At 40.9% G+C, this 26828-nt stretch overlaps 1 protein-coding gene across 1 annotated transcript in view; it reads left to right on the plus strand.

Moving 5' to 3' along the window:
* Positions 1-26828, plus strand: part of NR3C2 (nuclear receptor subfamily 3 group C member 2) — a 419058-nt gene that overhangs the window by 197532 nt on the left and 194698 nt on the right. The window contains exon 2 of the mRNA XM_052654629.1: positions 4115-4254. Coding sequence (XP_052510589.1) covers positions 4115-4254 — 140 coding nt within the window. The remainder of the gene's footprint in view (positions 1-4114; positions 4255-26828) is intronic.

Genomic DNA, 26828 nt, shown 5'->3' on the forward strand with positions numbered 1-26828 from the left:
CAAAGAAAGGAAATAGACAACATGTTCAGTGGTGACGTGTGCTAGGGAGAAAGTAAAGCCAAAGAGGAAGGGGGTTCAGAAGAACAAGTGTTTTCAGTAGAGAGGTCAGGGAAGGACTGATTGTGGAAATAACATCTGGATGAAACCCTGAAGAAGCAGGGGACACACATATCTAGGTGAACAGAGGACAACACGTGCAAAGGCCCTGAGGTGGGTGCATGCCCGGTGTGTTTGAGGTCTGGCAAGGAGACCAGTGTTCCTGAAGGACAGCAGGCATGTGAGAAAGGTTAGTAAAGTTATAGGAACCATACTGGGGCCCTGTGGTCATAGGTTGACCCTGACTTTTCCTCCGAGTATAAGGGAAAGCCCTTGGATGAGCAAAGAAATAAATAAGAATCATTCCAGCTATAGGAGAAGGAGGGGGACAAGGACAGACAGGAAGATCAGTGAGCAGACTTCTGCACATCCCAGGAAGAGGTGTTGGTGGCATGGACTAGAGTGGTCCCAGAGGAGCTGTGGGAAGTGATCCAAATATGTATGCTTTCTGAAGATAAAGAGAAATAACAGATTGAGAAAGAAAACGGAGGTAAAGAGTCAGGGATGAGTCCAAGTTGCTGTATTGGTCTGCTAGGGCTGTGTAATGAAGCACCCCCATCGGGTAGCTGAAATAAGAGAAATGTGGCCTTTCATGGTTCTGTAGGCTTGGCCATGCTTAACGTGTAGGTTGAGTTGGTTCCTTCTGAAGGCTGTAGGGGAGAATCTGTTTCATCCCTCTCTCCTAGCTTCTGGTGGTTTGTTGGCCTTCCTTGGCTTGCAAGAGTATCACTGCCTTCATCTTCACATAGCATTCTGCCTGTGTGTGTCTGTGCCCCAATGTCCTCTTTCTAATAAGAACATCAATCAAACTGGATTAGGGGCCCACCTTCTCCAGAAGGACCCCATCTCAACCAACTATGTGTGCTGTGGCCGTATTCCCAAATAAGATTGCACTAAATCCAAATAAGATTTAGTTTTAGGTGAAAAACTAAAAATAAGATTACCATGCAATCTAGCAATCCCACTCCTGGGCATAAATCCAGACAAAACTGTAATTCAAAAGGTGTTTTGTACCCTCATGTTCATGGCAGCACTGCTTATGAAAGCCAAGACATGGAAGCAGCAACCTGAATGCCAGTTGAGAGATGAATGGATAAAGAAGCTGTGGTACATATATGCAGTGGTATACTACTCAGCCATAAAAAAGAACAAACTAATGCTGTTGTGGTAACATGGATGCAAGTAGGGATTATCATCCTCAATGAAGTAAGTCAGAAAGAGAAAGACAGATACCACATGATACCACTTATATGTGTAACCTAAAGCATGACAAAAAATGAACCTATCTACAAAACAGAAACCAGCTCACAAACATGGAGGATAGACTCGTGGTTTGAGGGGGCTAGGGAAAGGATGAGGAGAAGGCAGCGGCACCCCACTCCAGCACTCTTGCCTGGAAAATCCCGTGGATGGAGGACCCTGATGGGCTGCAGTCCATGGAGTCGCTAAGAGTCGGGCACAGCTGAGCGACTTCCCTTTCACTTTTCACGTTCATGCATTGGAAAAGGCAATGGCAGCCCACTCCAGTGTTCTTGCCTGGAGAGTCCCAGGGACGGGGGAGCCTGGTGGGCTGCCATCTGTGGGGTCGCGCAGAGTCGGACACGACTGCAGCGACTCAGCAGCAGCAGTAAAAGGATGAACTGTTCGTGTGGGGTTAGCAGATGGCAATATCACGTGTAGAGTGGAAACCAGCAAGGTCCTTCTGAATAGCACAGGGAATGGTGTTCAATATCCTGAGATAAACCGTAGTGGAAAAGAATATATAGACGTGTATCACTGAGTCTCTTTGGTGTTCAGCAAAAGTTAACACAACATTGTAAACCGACTGTACTTCAGTTTTTAAAAAAAGATTGCCCTCTGATGCCCTAGGGGCCAGGACTTCAACTTACAGATTTGGGGTGGGCAGGGAACACAGTTCAGTCCATAGCAGTTGCCAAGAAAATGTGTTTGGAGAGAAGAGGAGAGTTCCAAAGACTACAGTTAAGAGGCTTTTAAGTTTGAGGACCCAGACCAAAGTTCACGAAAGTGTTCAGTGCAAATCCCACGTATGCTTGCAGTTGTGGAAAAGCACTTACATGCTAGTAATGACTTTTAAGCTATATTCTAATTGTTCATGGCTTCCTGGTACTTCCCTGTGCAGCATAGGAAAGTCAGACAGAGTATGGATTGAGCTTTACTGGCTAATATGCCAAAGAATTTATTGGTGCTGAAATGGAATGTTTTGAATGTCATAAAGAAGTCAAAGGACACTAATAAAAATAATAAAGAGCACTTTTCTCAGAAGGAGAAACAACTTTGGAGAACATCATTTCAGCCCTTGATTTAAGAAGTCATTTTCTAAAAAGTCCGTCATGCTGCAGTGCCTGAGCAGTGGCAGTTTGCTCCTTCATCTGTTTTTGATGAGAATGTAGTTAAAACACATAAAATCATTTTTAAAAAAATCATCAAGGCAATAGTACCACATTTTAGCTAATTCAAAAAATAGAGAAATTATCATGGTAACTTAACCATTTTAGCCTTTTGATGTGTTTTCTTGGAGTCTTTTTTTCATGTTCCTGCTGTTTAACATAGAGACAAAAGCTTGGATAGCAAGGTGATGGTAGTGACATACAACAAATCTACCCAACATTTCCTCAGCATGCCCAGCTCAAATTTCTCTTGCCTTCCAGCTCATATTGCACATTCTGCCTCCTCTGCCCTTCTTTGTCTGGCTAAGGTCTAATCATCCTTCAAAACTCAGAAGGCTTTGGGGAAGCCTTCTGACTGGTGTATTCCCACCCTTACTGGTATGGAAAGCTGTGCCGCCATATTACCCCACACCTAAGCATATACCATAATACTTTCACCAGCTTTGATGACAAGAGCTGGGCAGTTCATTTATTTCCTCAGGACCTTTCGCAGGACCTGTGGGTAGATATTCAATAAATGCATGTATACCAGGAAAGAAAAAATTACCTGCCTGGTCCACATCTGCCACTGAGCCATGAGACCTTATTAGAATTTAAAATTGTTTTGTTCAGATTGTACCATAAACCAATACAGGAATATGTAATATATCTTGAGAAGAGTCTCCTTAAAAAGTATTTCATGTATACTGTTGCTTCAGGGGTTAAATTTATCCCTCAAAACGGAATCCTTCAGTTTGTAACCATGAAAGTCACCTTAGATAGTTACATATGTGGCTTGTTTTTAGTGTTGACTGTGTCCCTTCCCAGGTGGCGCTAGTGGTAAAGAACCCGCCTGCCAACGCAGGAGACGTAAGAGATGTGGGTTCAGTCCCTGGGTCAGGAAGATCTTCTGGAGGAGCACATGGCAACCACTCCAGTATTCTTGCCTGGAGAATCCCATGGATGGAGGAATCTGGGGCCGGGGGGGAGGGGGGGCGGCTGTACAGTCCACAGGGTCGTAAAGAATTAGGCACAGCTGAAGTGACTTAGCACACATACATGTCTCTTTAAATCAGTAAACACAATGAACTGAATTGAACATGCCTAGGTAAGTTAACATGGAAAAAATGCAGGAGCTTAGAGGGTGAAATTGCTGGCAATAGAGACAAGAATTAATTTTAATTTGTGCAATGTTTTGGAGAGGGGAGAGTTTCTCACCTGGCATAATTGAGATACAGTCTGAGTCCAAGTGAAGAGAGTTGAGAAGCATTGCAATAGTCCTTCGACGCCAAAAATACTTTCATGATGACTTGGTTCAAGATTTCTCTCCTCCCTGTTCACCTAGAATGCAAATAATATTTTTGGTACGCAGTCTCAAAATTAGGAGAAGGAAGAAAAAGTTTACATGAGATTGTTTATGGTTTCCTAGTACTGAGAAGAGGCTTTGCTATAGGGGATTCTTGATACATTACTCCTCTTAGGAAGGTTTTGGCTTCATTTCCTATGTGGTATGGGACCTTATTGAATTTATTGATGAAACCAAGATGAATGACAGATATTGAGCTGAGCTGTACAGCATGTCAAATGTGCCACTGCAGTGTAGTTACTTAAATCTTGATTTCTTTCCCCAGCTCTACTTTACGAAGTGTTTCCACTGGATCCTCAAGACCTTCCAAAATATGTTTGGTGTGTGGGGATGAGGCATCAGGATGTCATTATGGGGTAGTAACCTGTGGCAGCTGCAAAGTGTTCTTCAAAAGAGCAGTGGAAGGTAAATGTTCATGTGGGTGTTCCTTTTACACATTTTTTTCCTAGTGTGTAGTTTACTTGCACAGTTAACTCTATAGCATTATTGAGAAATAATCAAAATGTTTTTAGATATAATCTGTCAGTGAAAAATAATAATAACACCTTGCCTAAAAATCACTTGGAGATTTTTCACTGAACAATATTTAATGGCCAAAATTTGAAATTGTGAATTGGAAACAACCAGTCAGAAACACTGGTTGTTTGGTTGTTGATTTAATCCCAGTTTTTTTTTTTTTTCACTGAGACTTAGAAAAATAATTGTATGTCACCATAATTTAATTTGCATGACCTGAGAGGGCATTTTTTAAACAGTATTTCTGCCTTGTCTGTGTCTCTATATAAATATACGTGTTTGTGGCAAGTTAAAACATATCAGGATCATGTGTATAATTTAAGTTGTATTCCTTACAGAATCATGTCATTTAATAGCTGTTTGAGATTCCCTGTCTCCATTTTAGTCCTAGCTTTGTTCTTACTGAAAGTTTTCAAACCACTCTATTAAATGAAAAATTATCCTGAGAGTCAAGTATACGTAGGATACCTTTTGCTTCTGTACAAGTAATCATACTTCCTAAAAAGAAATGGTCTTTTGGTTTGTTTCTGCCTTACTCCAGCCTCACTTCCAAGCAGTTAATTAACATCATATTTAGGCCAGATGGTTTAATTAATGATGAGTACTAAGAGTGGTCAAAGTGTAGAATTTTTTTGCTATCAAGAGAAGTATTGTGTTATCGACACTTATTCTCACTAAAGAGTTCAGCCTTAAGATATCTGCAGGTGTATTTCTCAGAATATTTTTCTGAGAGATGAATTGGTGCTTTAGAGACTTTTAAGCATAAATGATTTGAATGTTTCATCTTTATTTTGCTGATGACCACAGGAAATGTCCTTAGTTCTCAGATGAAAAAAGCTGACTGAGTAGTTATTTCTGTGCTTCTGAGACTGATTCTGCATTATTTAATTGATAGCACATGATTCATGTTATTTACACAATTAATTATTTAATAGTCCCCAATCCCAGCATTGAATTGATAATAGGAGTTCTGTATCTATTTCTCAGGAGATGCGCTTTTGTTACAGGTGACAGAAAATTCCACAGAAACTGGGTTAAGAACAAATGGAAATTCATTGGCTCACATAAGTGGAAAGCACTCTTACGGGTGTGGCTTTGGGCAAGCCATGGTCTTACTCTGGGTCCTTCACACGCAGTCTCATTCTCTCCATCGCTGGACTTTGCCCTGGCTCTATTTTCATGTATTTTCTCTCATGGTGATAAGACAGCCACCAGACCTCCTTTAGAAAGAGGTTTGAAGTTCCCAGGAGTTATTATAAAAACCCCCAAATGAATCTCCATAGTCTGACTTGACTCACACACCCCCTCCAAACCAGTCACCATGGCAGGGGAGGGCAGCGATCTGATAGGCTGGTTCTGGCCAACCTGAACCACTTAGACCAACCGTGGGGATGAGCGTTTCCTGGAGAAAAAGGTGGGGTCTGTTACAAGAAGGCTGATTTCTAGAAAACAGCGGAAAGAAGTATGTATAAAACTGAAATCAATATAATTTTTTAAGACTGTCTTTCTGCCACCCTCTTCTTTCTTAACTCTGTGATTGACTCAGTAGTAGAAAAATAAATAAGGTTTGACTCTGACACCTTCCTAATGTCACTATATACCTTCCAATATAAGGGTTCCCCCCCTAGGCTCACTAATGGGTGAACAAAGGTGATAAGTAAAAATAAGGCAATGAGAGAAGGACATTTAGAAAGAGTGTCCTGTATTACCCTACCTACAGGTCAGCTTTCATATCAGAGCCCATGTTTTGGCTATTTACAAAGCCTACCCTTCTCTGCAAAAAGGTTTTCTAGGTGTTTTTGCTTAGTTATTGTTGCTTTAAGTAGTTTCTCTAGAAGTAGCTAAGGAAAGAATTGTTTTTATAACTGAGGGACATATAAATGTGGAAAAGCCTAAATGTGGATACGCTTTTGTTTCACTGGAATGCCGATCAGTAATAATGGATAATGAACTTAGATGCGTGCCTTTCAAAACTTTTATTAATATAACATATTTACTCTTTACTGGGGAATTAGAATTTATCACTCACTTGTGTGAAACAAGGCTATATATTTTAAACACTAAACTTCTTGAGAGTAATGACTTGTTTTTGCTTTGTAATTTGTATTTGCTTACTCTTATCGTGGGTGCATGTGAAAGAAACAGGACCATCTTTGAATCGGAGTTTTTTGGTTTAATAAGAAATTATTTTAAAAATATTATATCTAACTCAGGGCATTACTTTCATAAAGCTATGGTATATGAGTGTTATTTTTATTCGTCTTTTTACAGATGAAGACATTTGGGATCAGACCCAGTCAACTAACCTGTTCAGAATCATAAGATCAAACTTAAACCCATATTAGAGACTTAACAACTCCAAAGCTAGATCCAGCCAAAGGCCTCATAACTAAATCTCATAATCTGTTGTTACCACTTTTCATAATTCTCAAGTTTGTGAAAACCCTACTCTGTGTGTCGTGCTTTATGCCTGCTTGGTGACCGTGGTGGCAGTGGTGTAATCACTGAGAAACTGTCCCAGTGTGTGTACACACACACATTTGCAAGTGTGTATATGTGCTTTTATATTTGAATATTTACTAGTTTTTTTCTGGTTTTAACCTTAAGCTCCTCCTTAGAATATAAAAACAGGGTTCTAAGCACTTGAGCGTAGAGGGAGCTGAGAGAAGGGGAGTCTGTTAAAAGTCGAAAGGAACTGCCAATACCAGGGCCACTTGAGAGAGAACGGGGGAAAACCCAACAGTGTGAGTTTTGAGCTTGTTGGCTTAATTAAGACTTTATGTGCTAGAACATGCCTCTCAGTAGCTTGGTCTGATAGTATAGTGGTGACTACCTAGGGGAACTGCACACCATTTAAGTGTAAATTATGTTCTCTGTGTTCTGTCTAGTGGGATATATAGATGTGGTTTTTTTTTTTTTTAATTCATAAACATTTAATGTAAAAACCCTTAGAAGCCTCATCTGGAATACCTTTTTTGGGGGCCAATAATGTCACTTCAGAGTCATATTACTTTACCTTTCAATGGAAATGTATCATTTTATTTTTTAATTTGAATTGCTTATTTGCCTTGAATGTTTGTTAGGACCTTTCCCTTCTGACAAAAGAAAAAGAATGAGTGTGCGTGCACACATACACACACACACTCATGATTACCCACCCCGACACATATATTTTAAACAGGGTTCTCCCTAGTGGTGGAAAGTGGAGCTGGCTTTAGGGTCAAAAGACTTGATTTAATTTGCGGATTTGCCACTCACTAGATGTGAGATTATTGCAAATTATATAGCTTACCTGGGCCTCAGTTTCTTTATATACACACAAGGAAAAGGTAACATTGCCCTACTTAATGCTTTGAAAAATTGCATGAAAACAAGATCTTTTTGCAGATTTTATAAATCATCAAACTGTTAGATCTTGACTCTTCTTTAAAAACAAAATGCTGAAGTTCTTCGGCCACGTCTGTACACAGGAACCACGTAAATGATTCAGTAACGTTGCACGGTTAGGTCTGCATTTTTTTGTCATCGCAGCTTCATTTTTCCTATAGTACTTTATTTTGCCCATAGAACTGGGCTTTGCAATTGTAAGATCTTTCCAGACTAGCAGTTCTCAAAGAATGTAGAGGCCAAGGGTCAAGTGTGGGGGAATGGAGGGTCTTTCAAATTTCCCTCGAGGGACTTTTCCACATTTTCCAACATGGACTGAACTACCAACATTCACTCCCGTAATGAACCTTCAGAGCTGACTGGATCAGTGCCACCTGTGAGGGCTGCACAGTAGAGAAAATTTTGAGAGATACCAAGTGAAATTTCAGCGTCCAGGTTCGATGTCTTTAGGACAGGAAAGGACCTTATCTCTGGAACTTAGCGACACTGCAGATATTTATTAGCCGCTAAAAGAATGTTTGAATGTACACATGAATGGACCTGCATGACATAAGAGCATTCCAGGTTAAATGACTCCTCCTTCCTGCAAATCAGTAGATTAGCAGCAAACTTGGCCCAAGAGTGTACACAGGCCTTTTGACATCTGATCTGCAACTTCTAATTCTACTCTTGAGTTTTTACTGTCTTTGTCTCTTTTCAACTGTAAATTGCCATTGGTTTCATCACATGTGTATTTTACTTTGCGATCCCTCAATGAATAGAGCTGGCTACATTCAGCAGGCTATTTTATAACCTAATTTTGTTTCTGGATGCTCAGTATACAGATAGTGTCTGGAAGACACAGCCACCACAAATCACTGAAGAGTTGCAGTGTTGTAAAAGAAGAGAGCTCATTATTATGTGAAGTCAGCTGGATTTATATTTTTGTAAGCAGACCTGTTAGGCTAAAGAGTCCATATCTTGGTATGGCCAGTCAAATTATATGATGCCTGTTTCAACACTCAGACCTTTTCCTTTAAGTTAAGAGACTTATAAATCTATTTCCTGAAATGACACGGCTTTGAAAGACCTAATTGCAGATTTATCTCCGGAGTCCTCAGATTTGCAGTATTTAAGGTACACAACTCTGGACATGTACTCCTCATCCCCATCCTGTGTACTTCACAGCATATAGATGAGAAATCTTTCGTATCATCAACAATATCCTTTGGGGTGAAAATGTTTTTAAGGACCTGTAATGGTTGACTGAGAGTTAATTTTCTTCACTTTTCTAAACTTGGACGAGTAAACTGAACAGGTCCAGAGGAAAGTGTGTCTCACTGTTTCATGGACCCAAGTTATGCCCGTCAGGCTGTGTACTCTTGAGCAAAAGGACCAGCAAGTGAGAGAGTGAGCAAATGTGAGGTCTTGGGGGCTGGACGATTGATTGACAGTGAGATTATCCTGCAAAATAGAGCACTTAAATTGAGTTTGACATGGGATTAGGATGGTATTACATAGTAATCAGCTATTGCCTTATAATTGGCAGTATAAAATTCAGGAAATAACACATACTTTATTAGATGTCTCAGGTCATGGTGTGATGTATTTCTCTGTGTGCCACATATGGGAATCTAGTGTACACCAGAGGCCATTGAGCCTCCTGTGAAACTGCTGTCAGAGGCTGCAAACCAGAGACTGTTCTGGCTTAGAGTTTTCTCATGAAACACTTTAAAGATTAAGTCTTTTTTTTTCCTTTCACCAGAAATTAGGAACCAGGTAACCCGATTCTAGCTACTTAAGCACTTAAATAAATACCTACCTGGTTGATCATATCTAGGACTTTTATAGACACTTCTTTCCTCCTGACTTAAGCCCAAGGCTCTAGTGGTTTTTTGTTTGTTTTTAATTTTTATTGGAGTAGAGTCAATTTACAATGTTGTGTTAGTTTCAGGTGTACAGCAAAGTGAATGTGACACATATATCCACTCTTTCCTAGATTATTTTCCCATATAGGCCAAGGCTTTAGTGTTAATTGCAAGTATTTGCCCAGATTTTTTTTTTTTAATATCCTTTCAGTTGGTTGCCATGGGAACACACAGAGCCAAGACATTTAGGCCAACCTGGAAGATCAGTGAAGCTTCTTAAAGAGTTGACCCCCAAACTGAATCTTGAAGGATTGAGATTGGCAGTGCTGAGGGGGAGAAAGGACAGGCTGTCTGCACAGGGCACCAGAAGCAATTCCGTGTTACCCCTGGGAATGTGTGAGATGCAAGGAGATAGGAGGGGAGACTAAGGTGCGGATTGGACCGAGGTCCTGGACTCTAAGGAGGGACCTGCATTTATTCCTGGAAAAAACAGACCCTCTCAGTGTTTCCACGCAGCAGAGTGGTGAGCGCAGGTTCCCATGTAAGATCTGGCTGCAGGGAGGTATGCTTATTTAAACAGGGTCAGCTCCAGTGGCTCTTTCAAATCATTTTCATGAGAGATGACAAGAGATAGAACAGTGTTAAGGGTAGAGAAGAGGGGATAGCGTGCCAGACTGTCGGGAAGTAACACTGGTGGGTCTGTATTGGAGGTAAAGAAGCAAAGCTTTGGGATGGTTCCCCAAGCTTCACTGCTTCTGCCCTCTGCTGAGATTGGGGACCTGGAATGGGAGCAGCTTTGGGGTTATGGGAGGCAAAGGTCATTCATTCAACAAATATATATTCTGTATTCACTGAATGGCAGGCACTATTCTAGACAAGGTCTTCCCAGATGGTGCTAGTGGTAAAGAACCCACCTGCCAATGCAGGAGATGTAAAAGATTCAGGCCCAATCCCTAGATTGGGACGATCCCCTGGAGGAGGGCATGGCAACCCACTCCAGTATTTTCACCTGGAGAATTCCATGGACAGAGGAGCCTGGCGGACTATGGTCCATGGAGCTGCAGAAGAGTTGGACACGACTGAAGCAACTTAGCAGCAGCAGGATTCTAGACAAACCTAAGAACTTCTTGGATGAAGATCAAGCAAACAAAATAGGCCAAGATCGTTTCCACGGTGGAGCTTAGATTCCAGTGGGAGGCAGGGGAGAGATTAAACATAATAAATGAGTTATTTGTGTAGCATATGAAAAGGTGATAGCTGCTCAGGAAAATAAGCGCTGCCAGAATAAAGGGGGTTGGAATGAGATTCTGTTCAGGACAATGAGTTTGGAATGTCAGTAAACCTTCAGATGTGTCTAACCGGAAGTTGCATTTGTGATTTGGAAGCTTGGGGAGTAGGGCAGGATAGAGAATAAAAGTTTGTAGAATCCTCATCCATGAAAATAGATGCATTTGCCCAAGAAATAGACAAGGAATAAGGCAAGGTTAGAACCTCAGACAACGTAAATCTAGGGCAGTGTGTGTGTGTGTGTGTGTGTGTGTGTGTGTGTGTGTGTGTGTGTGTCACACATGTCAATAATGTCCTCCAACTTGTGCACAGAAAATTTTCAGTTACTTTATCTCTGGTTCTTCCAAGTTAAGCTGAACTTCAGATCCTTGCATCTGTGGAACTTTCAATCCCAGTTTTTGCTCTTTATTTATCATTAAGCTTGATTCTTTTTGAATCTCAGCCAGTCCAAAGCCCACAACCAAACATGGTAGCAAGGAAATTTGATTTGCCAACTCTGGACAAAAATAATGCCACATATGTAGCAGATACTCAAGCCAATTTGTTGATCAGTGATCACCAAAGTGTGTGTGTGTGTGTGTGTGTGTGTGTGTGTAGGATTCCCCTTGTTTCTGTCATGGTTTCTCTGAAATCAAAACTATGTTGAAGTGATTTATTTGAAAGTGATTTTGAGTAGGGACATGTAAACCAAAAGTAAAGTGGTATTCCAAAAAGAGCTTGTTATTTAAAATTTTAAATGAAGGACTTCCCTGGGGTCCAGTGGCTAAGACTGCAAGCTTCCAATGAAGGGAGCATGGATTTGAACCCTGGTTAGGGAACTAAGATCCCACATGCCCTGTGCTGTGGCCAAAAATTTTTTTAAAATGAATAAATTTAAAAAATGTAAATGAAGGCACACTTCAAATAGTAAATTTGAAAAGTCTAAATTAGAAGCACAGTAATTTTCGGGTATTTCCCATGCCTCTGTGTTTGTTTGCAACCCATCTATCTAGTTCTAAAGCAACTCACAGGGTTCCATGAGACAAAATGAAATTTCTTGTAAGTGAAATGAAAAACAGGACAAAGGGAAGATGAGAGCAAGAGAAAGGAGAGTGAACCAAGAATTGGGATAGTATAGAGAAGATATGCCCTTTGACCTTGGCAGAGATCAGCCACATGCTTAGCTTTCTCATCCCAAGCCCACAGACAGTGGTGACTCACCTGACTTATAATGTCCTTAAAGACTAGATTAGGAAACCACTTGTTTAGAAGAAAGTTTTCATGAGCTGCTTTGGTTGTAATGTCCCTCTACTTTTCATGTGAATTATAACCCTGATGCTGGGAAAGATTGAAGGCAAAAGGAGAAGAGGGTGGCAGAGGACCAGATGGTTAGATAGCATCACAAACTCAATGGACATGAGTGTGAGCAAACTCTGGGAGGTAGTGGAGGACAGGGAAGCCTGGTGTGCTGCAGTCCACGGGGTTGCAAAGAGTTGGACACGACTTCGGGACTGAACAACAGCAATAACCTGAATTTTTTTTTTAAGTAACTCTCCCATTGGTACTCATGGAATTGTTTGGTTCATCTTAAGGTACACTGCTAGGAACACGCTTTATTCTGTCAACTTCCTGCTCCTATAATAATCACTGTTTATCTGTGGAGCAGTTACTCAATCCAGGCAGGAACTGTGCTGAGTCCTCCAGAGTGAAAGAGTCAAAATTCAGAGTGAAAGTTTTGTGGGTTCTGCATGGTACTATCTTTAAAACTGAGCCCTCTAAGCAATCTTTATGACAAGGAAGGCAGTGACTATTTTTTAGCAAGGCTTAATGGTATGATCCTTCAGTTCTTAAAATTAATAGCCACAGTAGTAAATATTTGAGAACTTCTTTTGTGCCTATTATGCTAAGAACTTTATTACATATTATCATTTTAATCCTCATGATAATCCTATTAAATAGGTATGATTATTATCTCCCTCATGTTAGCAGTCAGTCATCTGAGGCAGATGAGAGGCGAGTAAGTTAGTCCGAGGTCACCCAGATCAAATGAAGTGGCAGAACTGGGATTTGAACCCTGGAAGCCCAGACATGGTGACTCTGTCCACTTAGCACACAAGCTGTACTGCCCCTCACAGAGTCATATCAGAGCCCAACTATTTTTACGCCTTGAAAAGTAGGGCAACATTTCTGGCTTTAGAACACTTAGGAAGAGTACATTATAATTTAACAGTTACCTCGCTATACCCTAAATAATTAACTCCTAGCCATTCCAAGTTGAAACTCTCATTTGAATTTCTGTTGCCCTAATGAGAAAGAAATTGGGTAGTCTCTATTTTTCTTCTTAAGGGATGAACTTCCTATTTTAAAAAACATTACCATTACCACCCTAAAGTACTTCTTTAACATCTTGATATTAATCTGAAGCTTTATAGAAAATTTTTATCTTCCTGTGTTTCATTTCCTGTGTGTGATAAAAATTAGATGTAGCCTATCAGGCTCAGAGAGCCACTGCAGGAAGAACCTTTCTTCCCGAAAGCTGAAAGCCCCGAACCCTTCAGCCCTGCTGTCCACTTGATGCCTGGCGGCTCAGAGACAGACCCAGCAGCCAGAGGATGCAGGGCTGCTCTCGCAGAACCCAACTCAGGATGTGATTAGGATCATACTGCTTCTGCGATTCCCTCCTGCTGAGAATGATTTGACATTGAAAATGAAAATTGCTCAGTTGACTGCAGTCAGTACTAAAACATAGCTCTGGAAGATGGGAAGGATGAGGAGGCATTTAAGCTTTAAAGTGGAGGCCAGTGGTGGAGGAATGGGAAGATGGGGGCTTGAACCTGAGTCTGCTCAGTTAGGCAGTTCAGTGAGGGCCTGGCCAGTGCCCAGAAATGGAGAAGGTGGCTGAACGAAGACACGGGGGCCAGGTGGAGGCTGTCATGGTGCAATGAGAAGTCTTAGACCTTCTTAAAGCCCGTGAGTCTTCTATCACGAAAAAATCATTGCAGTAGTCCCATGGACAGCAAGGAGATCAAACCAGTCAATCCTAAGAGAAATCAACCCTGAATATTCATTGGAAGGACTGATGCTGAAGCTGAAACTCCAATACTTTGGCCACCTGATGTGAAAAGCTGACTCACTGGAAAAGACCCTGATGCTGGGAAAGACTGAAGGCAAGAGAAGGTGGTGGCAGAGGATGAGATGGTTGGATGGTATCGTTGACTCTTTGGACATAAGTTTGAGCAAACTCTGGGAGATCGTGAACAGGAAAGCCTGGCGTGCTGCAGTCCACGGGGTCACAAAGAGCGGGACATGACCGAGTGGCTGAACAACAATAACGCAGCATAGGCAGGGTTGCCCCCTTGGTGTCTGAGCAGCGGCTCGTGGCAGGTACCACCTGGAGGAAGAGATGACTGGGATGGGATTGTGGCTGATGGAAAGTGGAAAGGGCCTGGCTTGGGATGGAATTGGGGCAACTGAACAGAAGGCCTGATGGGAGAGGTGAGAAGGAAGAAGGGGCAGGACCTCATGATGGGCTAGTTCTGAGCAATGTTGGAGGTCCCTGATGGCGATTTGGGAAGAAAACACTTGGAGAATGGAGAGAATGAGAAGCATTTAAAACTGTTGACATTGAATCACCCAAAGAGATAAAGCAGTCCGTATGGAAAAGCAGAGACAAAATTCTAAAGCAGTTCAATTTTTCCCTGGAGATATTTCCTTGTGCATTTGAAAGTGCCCAACTAGGTGTTGGGTAGTTTGGCAGATTGGCCTAGTTTTAGGTGACAGATGTCAGCGACTGCTGGATTTGGTGCAGAACATGGGAAGCTAGTGGGACTGAAAGCCTGGTGAAGGTGCTCAGCACTGGAGAAACCACCCTGCAGGGTACGATGACCTTCGGGTGGACTTGTGCCACTGTTGCTGCCTGTATCAGAGGTACTAAATGACGACTCTAACAGCTCATGGCATCACAGGAAAATAGAGCATGAGATCTTAATGATAAGGAAGGCAGAAAAATTCTGTAGCCAAAACAAAATGCCCATGTTTCAGGTCTCCAAAAGCTTTGCTCTAATTTTTTGCTCTTTAAAGACAGACATATTCAGCATAGTGACTTTTTTTTTTTTCTTTTACCCTTATTCCTTGGGTATTTTTGTTCACTGCCCATCCTGACTTCTTAGGTCAGGAAGAGAGTGAAACTTAGGATTTCTGGAGAGAGAAGATACCTGTGAAAAACAGTAGATAGATGTGTATGTTTAACTGATTTACTTTGCTGAACGCCTGATACTAACACAGCGTTGTAAAGCAACTCCACTCCAATAAAATCTTTTTTAGAAAGATATCTGTGACATGTACACGTGCAAGCACACGGTGTGTTCAGAGCTCTGCTCCACCTCACCCTGTCACCCTGTGATAGGCATGCTAAGGGGCGGGGGAAAGCTTGGACACCAGCAGGAAGACTCCAGAACCACTTGAAATGATCACAAAAGCATCTGTGCGCATGGTCATGTTTTCTGAATCTCTCATGCTTACCTACCTCCTCCCTCCGATATCTGAGGCCAAATCCACTTCTGGGTAGGTCACCCCCAAGGAATGAAGCTCACCCCTCTCAGCAAAGCAGCTTGTTGCCAGTGGCCCTCGGGTTGGCCCTATTTGAAGCTCTTTTCCATCAGTGTCAGCACTTGGAATGTGTTGACTATGACATTAGATTTACAGAAGCATCGCCTTCCTGTCCATGCTGTGTTGCTGATTAACAGTGAACTCTTCCACCACATAGAAGAAAGCCCAATCCCTCCAGAAGAGTGAGAAGTGTGTTGGGTTGGCCAAAAAGTTTGTTTGGATTTTTTCATAACATCTTACAGAAAAACCCAAACAAACATTTTGGCCAACATATTTTCTCCTTATAAGTATCAGGCTAAAGACTCTGTGAAAGCACTGGCCTTTGACATCCTGATGCAGCTTCACAGAGAGGTTCTGTTTCCTCTTTTAATGGTAAGGGCAAACCTGGGCCTCCCACATTGCAGGCCGATTCTTTACCATCTGAGCCACCAGGGAAGCCCTAGACCACAAAATAAAGCAAATGAAATAAAAGATGAAAGAATAAAATTCTAGAGGGTCATCATAAATGTGAACAAGAATTGAAAAGCCCCTTGTAGCAAATTAGGGGGCATAAATGGGATGAAGCTTTTAGAAAGTTTAATTGAAATTCACACACATAGCACTGTAGATGAGTGAAAGTGAAAATGATTGTCGCTCAGCCGTGTCCAGCTCTTTGTGACCCCATGGACTGTAGCCCACCAGGCTCCTCTGTCCACAGGGTTTGCCGTGCAAGAATACTGCAGTGGGTTTCCATTTTCTTCTCCAGGGGAATCTTCCCGTCCCAGGGATTGAACCTGGATCTCCTGCATTGCAGGCAGATTCTTTATCATCTAAGCAAATATATAGACTCAATATTATATTTGTTTCAAAGGAGTCAAAACTGTATAACTGGCAGGGGGACACAATTACTTCTTCCTTCCTAATCCCTTCTTTTATTTTCTTCTACAATTCTGAAGGAATAACCAGGGCTTAAGTTTGGAGATTGACACCATCCTCTCAGAAGCCATAATGATCACTTAATGTCTTAGTGAAAGGCTCCTTGGCTATTATCCAAAAGTTTAAACCCTGCAAGAGTTCTCCAGTTGTTGTTCAGCCGCTAAGTCACGTCCGACTCTGCAACCCCATGGACTGCAGCACGCCAGATTCCCCTGTCTAGAAGCTGTGTGATAAAACATCACCAGCACAGGCTCTAGGGTCATCTTTATATTAAGTTATAACGTTAGGAGAGAGAGAGAATAGACCCTGGGGTCAGACAATCTGCCTTGAGTCTGGAATGATTTGAGCAAATATGAACTTCTGTTTCTACTTCTGTAAACAAGAGAAAATAAATCTTGAAAGTATCTGTCCTACCCATGTCTCAGAGTGAGGAGGGTAAAAATTAGTTCACCTGTATTGAAACTGCTTTAGTGTAAAGGGTTTATAAAGGGTTACTTTATAAACACTGCATTTAAAAATCAGTATACCCTTCTGAAGTCATTACATTAGAATGCTTTGGTTCTCAATAAATTATAGAATATTTAATTCCAGCTACTTTTTGCATATGTTAAATATTTGCTTTGAAGGGGGAAGAACAGTAAAAATTAAAGAAAAGCATATTTCACTTTAGGTAAGACTTAGGCAGGTCCATATTGCTCATGGACTGAAAGGTAATACTGGGGAGACCTTTGTATTTAAGATCAGGGTTTTTTTTAACTTTTTATTTTATGTAGGAGTATCCAGTGGTGCTGGCGGTAAAGAATCCTCCTGCCGATGCAGAAGACGTAAAAGACACAGATTCTATCCCTGGGTCAGGAAGATCCCCTGGAGGAGGGTATGGCAACCCACTCCAGTATTCTGGCCTAGAGAATCCCTTGGACAGAGGAGCCTGGCAGGCTACAGTCCATGGGTCCAACACGATTGAAGCAACTTAGCATAGTTGATTAACAAGGTTGTGTTAGTTTTAGGCGAACAGCAAAATGATTCAGTTGTGCATGTATTTATTCTTTTTCAAATTCTTAGTTCATTGTAAGATCAGGATTTAAATTTAATCTGCCTAATCAGACAAAGACCAGAGAGAGTTTTCACAGTCTTTCTTCATCTTAAATAATTTTGGAGATCACAACTACTTTTTACTTTCTTCCTATTTTAATTAATTGCACCAGGATTTCTACAACATGCTGCCTTCTCCTGCCCTCCCACCCATGCTGACCAGCTTAATTGGAAAACCAGTACAGAATTAGTCTGGGTTGATTGTTTTCTATCCGGCCTGTACCAAGCATTTTCCCAGTTGAACCAGGCTCAGCAATTTGATATTGCTGCCATTACATGAGCACTAATTGTCCTGTTTTTTTATTATCCAATAAGAATTGAAGTTGCATTCAGAAAGAGAATAGGAATGAAGATTATTAGTAGCTATTAATTAGAAATCTAAAATAAAAATCACCATTTTTATTTTATTTATTTTTTGTGGTTAATTTGTGCATTTCTTTGCCAGTATAACTACAGGGGACTACAAACTTTTTAGATCTAAAAAAACATTTTTCATCACAATACAACAAATATGTATATAATGTTGTGTATTATATAATACATAATTATATAACATACATAATATGGTCTATATTTTGTATGTTTATATATAAAATAATATGTGATTTTATGTATTATATACATATATAATATTATATAAAATATTATGCACATAATATATATACATATTTATAAGTAAACAAAATTTTAACCAAAAGTGTCTACCCTGAATGTTAATTCTTCTTTGAGACTTCTTTTAAAAGCAGTTTGAAGTTTACAACAAAATTGACAGGAAGGTACAGAAATTCCCCATGTACTCCCTCTGCTCACATTAATAGTCATTATTAACAGAGTGATACATGACACCTTTTTTTTTTTGAGTTGAAGATGAGCTGCATTGCAACATCATAATCAACAGAGTCCACAGTTCACCTTAGAGTTCACTTTAATAAAATGAATAGAAAAATCACTGTTTTTCAAGGAGAATAGTGGGTAAACCATTACTGAAATGTCATTAAATGATACTAGATGAAAAGGTCCTTCAAACAACCTTTGATTTCAGTATTCAAAATTAATTGCTGACACAGTGGAGGAAGGAGAGGGTGGGACATACTGAGCAAGTAGCAATGCAGTATGCATACGACCGTATGTAAAATAGCTGGCTAGCGGGAGGTTGCTGTGTGATGCAGGGAGCTCAGCCTGCTGCTCTGTGATGGCCTAGAGGAGTGCGCTGGGGTGTGGAGTGGGAGGGAGGCGAAGGGCCGTGTATATGCTTATGGCTGATTCACCTTGTTTTTATAGGCAGAAGCCAATACAACATTGCAAAGCAGTTATCCTCCAATTAAAAATTAAATGTGCTTCTGACACATCTGATTAAGGTGTATTTGAAGACCATTAGTTACTATCACTGGTGATACTTAAAATTCAAATTATTCATATGACATCACCCAAAGATTGAAATAGCTGACCTGCACCAAATTTAACTAGCGTTTCACAGAATAGAGCTGTAATCCTGACTAAGGTCAGATATCAGTGAAACATGAAGAACTTGGTTCAGAACTTGAAGAATCAAACCAGGAGCAGGTGCTCAGAAGACAGTGGAGGAACTTCTGTGGTGGTCTAGTGATTAAGACTTCGCCTTCTAAAGCAGGGGGTGTGGGTTCGAGCCTTAGTTGGGGAGCCAAGATCCCACATGCCTTGTGAGCAAAAAAATCAAAAAGCATGAAACAGAAGCACTATTGTAACAAATTCAATAAAAAACGGTCCACATCCAAAAAATAATACTGAAAAAAGAAGTAGACAATGAAGAGCATGGGAACCAACAGGGCCAGGGCCAATGTGGGGTAAAGCAGTCATTGACAATGGAAAGGAAAATGCCGTATATGTGCCCACAGTGTAAACTCTGACAGAAATCAGGCACTTTCCTTCAATTCAACCAGCATCTGTTGGATACTTAAAACTAGGTATTGGGCTAGGTATGGGCTACCGTCCATTCTTTTTAACAGAAAGGCATGGAATGCTAGATACCACACTTTTTAAGTCTAAGCAGTGTATCTTCTTAGCCTCTGGTGCTGGTGGTTTAGTTGCTAAGTCATGTCCGACTCTTATGACCCCATGGACTGTAGCCCGCCAGGCTCCTCTGTCTGTGAGATTCTCCAGGCAAGAACACTGGAGTGGGTTGCCATTTCCTTCTCAAGTTCTTATCCTCTTAGTTCAGTTCAGTCGCTCAGTCATGTCCGACTCTTTGCAACCCCATGAATCGCAGCACACCAGGCCTCCCTGTCCATCACCAACTCCCGGAGTTCACTCAGACTCACGTCCATTGAGTCAGTGATGCCATCCAGCCATCTCATCCTCGGTCGTCCCCTTCTCCTCCTGCCCCCAATCCCTCCCAGCATCAGAGTCTTTTCCAATGAGTCAGCTCTTCGCATGAGGTGGCCAAAGTACTGGAGCTTCAGCTTTAGCATCATTCCTTCCAAAGAAATCCCAGGGTTGGTCTCCTTCAGAATGGACTGGTTGGATCTCCTTGCGGTCCAAGGGACTCTCAAGAGTCTTCTCCAACACCACAGTTCAAAAGCATCAATTCTTCGGCACTCAGCCTTCTTCACAGTCCAACTCTCACATCCATACATGACCACTGGAAAAACCATAGGCTCGACTAGATGGACCTTAGTTGGCAAAGTAATGTCTCTGCTTTTGAATATGCTATCTAGGTTGGTCATAACTTTTCTTCCAAGGAGTAAGCGTCTTTTAATTTCATGGCTGCAGTCACCATCTGCAGTGATTTTGGAGCCCAAAAAAATAAAGTCTGACACTGTTTCCGCATCTATTTCCCATGAAGTGATGGGACCGGATGCCATGATCTTCGTTTTCTGAATGTTGAGCTTTAAACCAACTTTTTCACTCTCCACTTTTACTTTCATCAAGAGGCTTTTTAGTTCCTCTTCAGTTTCTGCCATAAGGGTGGTGTCATATCCTCTACCATATAAAAATTTCTATAAAGTAAAAATAATCATATCAAGCCTTAGGAATTAACCTTGTCTTTTTCGGTGAAGCAGTACAAATTGCGCACTAGGGAACCGGAACTAGGAACGATTTCCCTTTTTATAAAGTTTCTCACTGTCAAACTGTTTTCGAGGCAGAAAATTGGTGTTTTCAGGTACTGATAGCTATTTTCTTTAATAGGCTGAGTAAGTTATAATTTACAGTCATGACCCACAGGGAGAGGACGGGAACAAAAAAAAATTATTTTAGTAGTGAAAATTAACCTCTATTGAGCCACTACACATCCTTTGTCACACAAGCCAGGAAATTAAAGTGATTTTTAAATTAGTTGGAAAATCGAGCAAATTGTCTTTCTTCTAGTGAGGAAAGACTGTTAGGAATGTAACTAAAAAGTATACTTCTTTATTTATGTAATAAAACAGACTAGGCCGTCTCTCTTGTCTTTAGTGTAACTTTCCATTACGTAAGTACTAATTCTCCTTTTTTTCTTTTTTACTATTCAATATGACCTGAAATTATAGCTTATAAAAGAATAGTAATCTAAAACGGTATTCAGTAGATGTTAATCAACATATCTGATTACGATCTTTTGAAAATCATCAGTTGCTAGCTGGATTACAAGAAGAATTTTGTAATTCTTCTTGTTTTAGATAATCACAAGTATCCATTTTAGATACTTGTGATTACTGCTTTCAGTAAAGATTTTTTTAAAAAATCAACTCTGTATTAAATACTTTTACAGGTACTGAAATATGTTTAAGATTTAAGTTGAAACATTTTAGTAAACTTTCTTCACATGTACGTAGTTTTTCCTTTACGAATTGCATTATGACATCATTCTGCTATATGTTCTATGAGATTTGTTTTGGGAAAAACAGTTACCAAGAGCAATGTCATTCTGCAGGGAGGGGTGTACCTGTGTTGCAGTCGTGGTACTACCATAGACCAGGTCTTTTAAAATAGAAAATGCTGTGTCTAGAATCACGGAAGGGGCCCTCTGCCTTCTTTCATCACATCTGATAAGGCAATGCTGACCATTTTGTTACCTTCAAGTTTCTAGAACACATTGCAGGTACCCACTTATTGTTATCAAATAGCTAATTAAGAAATCAGTTGGAAATTAATCCCAGGCAGTTACTTATTTATTTATATATTCATATTATACAGGTAAATCATAGGATAAATATTCTTCCCACTGTTTAACATTCTACTAAGATCTCATAATAAAACAAATCTGTTATATTTAAAACATATCATAATTCTATTTCCTTATAAAATTTTCAGCAAAGACCGTACTTCCAGATTCAGTCTCATAAAGCTTATTGTTTAATTTTGGTTTTAACGGTGGTAAAACACACACATAACATAAAAATGTACATCTTACCATTTTTTTAATGTACAGTTCAGGTAGCAAGTACATTGGCGTGCTTGTGCAGCTGTAACCACCTCTCATCCTCATAACTCTCATTGTCTTGTGAAACTGAAACTGAGTCCATTAAACCATCATCCCCCAGGCTCCCCTCCCCCAGCCTGTCAACCACGATTTTACTTTGTCTGCATAGGTTTTGTCTTTCTCACATCTGCTTTTCCTTAATTTTAAGTGTAACTGAAATTACACTGATGGTATCTCATTTTCTAGTCCAGTGTAGACATCCCATGCTATAGCTGGAACCCTAACTTCAGGAATCTGTGTTCAAAGTCCAATCACTGTCTCTGGTGTTCATCATGGTGAACATGCATTAAATGCAGCTATGATCTGGACACTGAAATGGACAGTCTCTGGTTTCATTTCTGTAGTGTCTGTAGGTGTGAAGTGGTATCCTTGTGTTTTGATGAGGAAGTTAATTAGAGGAATTAAATCATGCATCCACAGTCACCCAGTGAAAGACAGAGGTAGGCATGGCAGTTGGGTATTCCTGTCTCTCGACTCCCCATTGTCCAGTTTCACCATATGCTGGGCAAGTTCTCCCTGACTCCTTGCTGTAGAATGGAGATGGGGAAGCACCTTGCATATCGTGATGTTTTGGCAGTGGGAGGTGGTAGGTATATGTCGATTGCCTGGCACATTGTCAACGTGAAAGAAATGATAGCTGTTCACAGTGCTCTCATTACTTGTCAGACTGAACACATCCTGCAGAGTAGGCAGAGCTCCCTAAGTGGTTACTTGACGGAATTGTGTCTAGACGTCAGGGGGCCCGTAATTTTATATGTCCGATGCCAAAAACCCCTGCACGTGTGTGTTTGAAACCAGTAAAGGGGCTGCTCTGAATCCTGGTGAGAATAAATGCCACTGAAATTGGATGTAGACTGAAGGTGAGCAGCTTTTCCAATTGTTAAAATAGCTCTGTTTTATTATCAAGTCAGTGATTGATGACATTAAAAGCTGTAATACTGTTTTGTAGAAGAGATTCGCTGCATGATACTAGGTGTGGGCAGAGATCAAAAGTCCTAAACTGTTAGATTTCTCAAAGAAGTAACCTAAATCCTAACTTGAAACAAAAGTTTACTAAAATTCTGCCCACGTACATCTAACGGGGAAGTACCCATTAAAAATCTTTTAGAAGGAAAAGCAAGGAATGCAATAAGTTGATGAAAATGCTAGGCAGTTTCTCTCCATTCAAGACTAGATCTCCAGAAACAAAAATACACTGGCAGCCAAAGTTAAGATCCTGCAGGCTCTGCTCCTGAGAAGAAATATACAGGGAGGTTCACCTCCATATGTTTGTGTACCATTGAGATAATAACAGTGTGTTGTGCACATCGTCACACCGGCAGACACTTGCCACTGAGCAGCTTCAGCAAGTGGCACAGCTAATCAGTGACAAAGGCTGTGTGTGTGCTCAGTTGTCCTGTCCTGTCCGACTCTTTGCGACCCCATGGACTGTACCCTGCCGGGCTCCTCTGTCCATGGCATTTTCCAGACAAGAATACTGGAGTGGGTAGCCATTTCCTTCTCCAGGGGATCTTCCTGACCCAAGGTTATCTCTAGCATCTCCTGCGTTGCCAGGTGGATTCTTTATTCCTGAGCCACATCAGTGACAAAGCTGAGACTCAAACCCAACTCTGACCTCAAAGCCCTGACTAAGTAGCTAACGCTGTTAGCATGGTTTATGGAGAAAAGTGGAAAGAGGAGGGGTGTTCCTTGGTTAAAATTTTTAAGCTGGAGTTGATTTCCATTGTCCCAAAATGCTTTCATAAACTTCTAATGGTTTTCCCTGAAAACAGCCTGAGATGCCCACCGTTCTCAGCCTAAACCTGTAGCTGACCTTTGAGAAACAAATAGGTAAACGGAGATTGAGAGCTCTGTTAGCTGAGGATGCTGCCTGTGTCGCTGACCTCTCAAACCATGGAGTCAATATCTCAGAACATCTGTCAAGGTTGGTGGTTTGTCAGCTCTTGCTTCTACATGTGGCTCAATCTCCTGGTACATGTTAGCAAGAATTTATTGTGCTATAACCTCATTCTCTGATGTCAGCGACTGTCCTGGAAACTAACCCACCTTAAGAACTTCGTCCATAGTGCCAGTTGTAAAGGATGAAACCGCAGGAAACTTTTCTGTTTTTGCTTTCGAAGATTTCCCAGTGTTCTGCACCGTCGTAAGAAGTTAGAATGGCTTGAATTGTAAATATGTCACTGTAGATTTGGGGGATGGTATTTAGGGCAACAACTGGTCAGGATTACTTTTCTCAACTGTTCAAGGATATTCTGTTTCAAGAAAGCCTGCTCTGTAGAAGTCTGTATCTGTTGACATGGAAATGATAGAAATGATCAGTGAGTCTTCAGTTGGTATATGCTATTTCTGAGTGTTGTAAGGAGATGGGTAGAGCCTTTGGAAATTCAAGGAGACAGGTCTGGTCTCAAACAGAACTCAGAACATTAAGTGAATACTAGAAAACCTTCTTAAAATTAACCATTGAGGCAGGGAAATGAAGTAAAAGTAACTTTGCTCTGAGTTTTCTTTTTTTATAATCGTATCAGCTGATTAGTGGTACTTGAGGAGATTCTATTTATCATGGGATCATCTTTCTCAGAGTTTCTTTAAAAATAAAAAAAAAAAAGGCTGGCTTACTTCACTCTGTATAATCGGCCAGAAAGAAAAACACCAATACAGCATACTAACACATATATATGGAATTTAGAAAGATGGCAATGACGACCCTGTATGCAAGACAGGAAAAAAGACGCAGCTGTGTATAACGGACTTTTGGACTCAGAGGGAGAGGGAGAGAGGGTGGGATGATTTGGGAGAATGGCATTGAGACATGTATACTATCATGTAAGAAACGAATCGCCAGTCTATGTTCGATGCAGGATACAGGATGCTTGGGGCTGGTGCACGGGGATGATCCAGAGAGATGATATGGGGTGGGAGGTGGGAGGGGGGTTCATGTTTGGGAACTCACGTACACTCGTGGCGGATTCATGTCAAAAGTATGGCAAAACCAATACAGTATTTTAAAGTAAAATAAAGTAAAAATAAAAAATTTTTAAAAAAAAAGACTGTATAGGAAGAAAGAGCCAACTACCTATTTTAAATGAATAAAAATCCAGAGAAATCATGCTACCTATATGGTAACCTTCTTGTGACCAGTTAATGTTCCTACTTTTATTAGGATCATTTTAATAGTATTTCATTTTTGCCTTAACTTAGTCTCATTGAGGAGACATAAAATCTTTGATTTGACATGATATTTTGGAAAATTTAATGTTTGAAGCTTAATGTGGTTCACGCACCCTCATTTCTCAGCTTCTTATATGTTCTCACTATTTCTCTTACTTTGTAATAGACTTTTAAACTTCTCATCCTTAAGAAGTCAATTATGATGATAAAATTGCATTGGTTAGACAGCTTTTTAGCAAGTAGTCTTTTCTTTTGCTTATGTAAGAGAATATTTTCTGTAAAATTTTAGAAGGAAAAGAATGAGAAAGACAGAAAACATTTATGCTTTGAGCTTGGCAGGGAATTCGATGAGAGTCGGTTGGTGTTGTGATGTGTGCTTTCCTGCCCAGTGAATGCATGGCCCACAGGAATGCAAAGAAATACATGTGCTCTCTTCTCACATGGAGGGAGAATGTTTCCACAAAGATGTTTCCTATAGATGTCCTTATATATTTTTTTTATATTTGATAGGCTTTCAGAATAAGATTTCTGAGTCAAATGAGGATTTTAAATTTTAAGAAATGTTGCCAGATTGCTTTCCAAAAAGCTAAAATCATTCACATGTCCACTCATAGTTTATTCGAGTACCCTTCTTTCATCCCCACCAACAACAGATACTGCCACACTTTTTATTTGCACTTTTTCACTTTTAATTGCTAGTTTGACAAGTAGGTATCACTGTTATTTTTTTTAATTGTGGTAAAATACAGGTAATATGAAATTTACCACCTTAACCATTTTAAGTGTACAGTTCAGCAGCCATCCCCACCTTGCATCTCCTGAACTCTTTTCATCTTTCCCAACTGAAACGCTACCCAAGAAATCCTAACTCCTCACCTCCCTCCCCGTAACCCCTGGCAACCACCATTCTGCTTTCTGTTTCTAGGCATTTGATTTGTCCTTTTGTGACAGGCTTATTATTTCACCTAGTAAAATGTTTTCAATAAAAATGTATTTTCTACGATGAAAGAGAACTCCTCAAGACCTGAGCAGCACTTCCTGACAACTAACGAGTTGCCATCCTCTGTATTTGGGTAGTTGTCATGGTACCCTCCTTTTTAAAAATTTTTTTGATGTGGACCACGTTTTTAAGTCTTTATTGGATTTGCTGCAATATTGCTTCTGTTTTATGTTTTGGTTTTTTTGGCCCCAAGTCATGTGAGATCATAGCTCCCTGACCAGGGATCGAACACACACCCCTAACGTTGGAAAACAAAGTGTTAACCACGGGGCCGCCAGGGAGGTCCTGGTGCTCTTCACATATGAGGAACTTGGAGATCACTCTCGGCTCGCTTGTGATGCTGCTCCGAATAGTCTAAACCAGAGGCGGACTCAGACGTCCTCAGCCGTGGGTAGATAAGGAGTGGCAGTAGCCAGTTAAAGGAAATGGGACCCACGGCCGAACCAAAGACCCCGTGCCTTGCAGGCCTACAGGTCCCACGCACGTGAATTGTGTTGACCAAACTCATCTGGCCAGGCTGAGAATCTGGCCTTAGTTTGAAAGGTCTGTTATGTTTAGTAACAAGGCAGAAGCACCCCTTTGGCTCCCTGGGTGGGAAGCGGGCACTGGGCAGAGGGAACAGGGAACAGGGAGAGCAGACGAGCCTGCCTGGCATGCAGTCATCTACGTGGCTTGACTTTGCAAGAGTCCTCAGAATTCCTCAGCGTTGTGCTTGAGCTTCGCAGCCCGCCTCCCTCTGTAG

The sequence above is a fragment of the Budorcas taxicolor genome, chromosome 17 (assembly GCF_023091745.1).
Source record: "Budorcas taxicolor isolate Tak-1 chromosome 17, Takin1.1, whole genome shotgun sequence".
NCBI classification, from domain to species: domain Eukaryota; kingdom Metazoa; phylum Chordata; class Mammalia; order Artiodactyla; family Bovidae; genus Budorcas; species Budorcas taxicolor.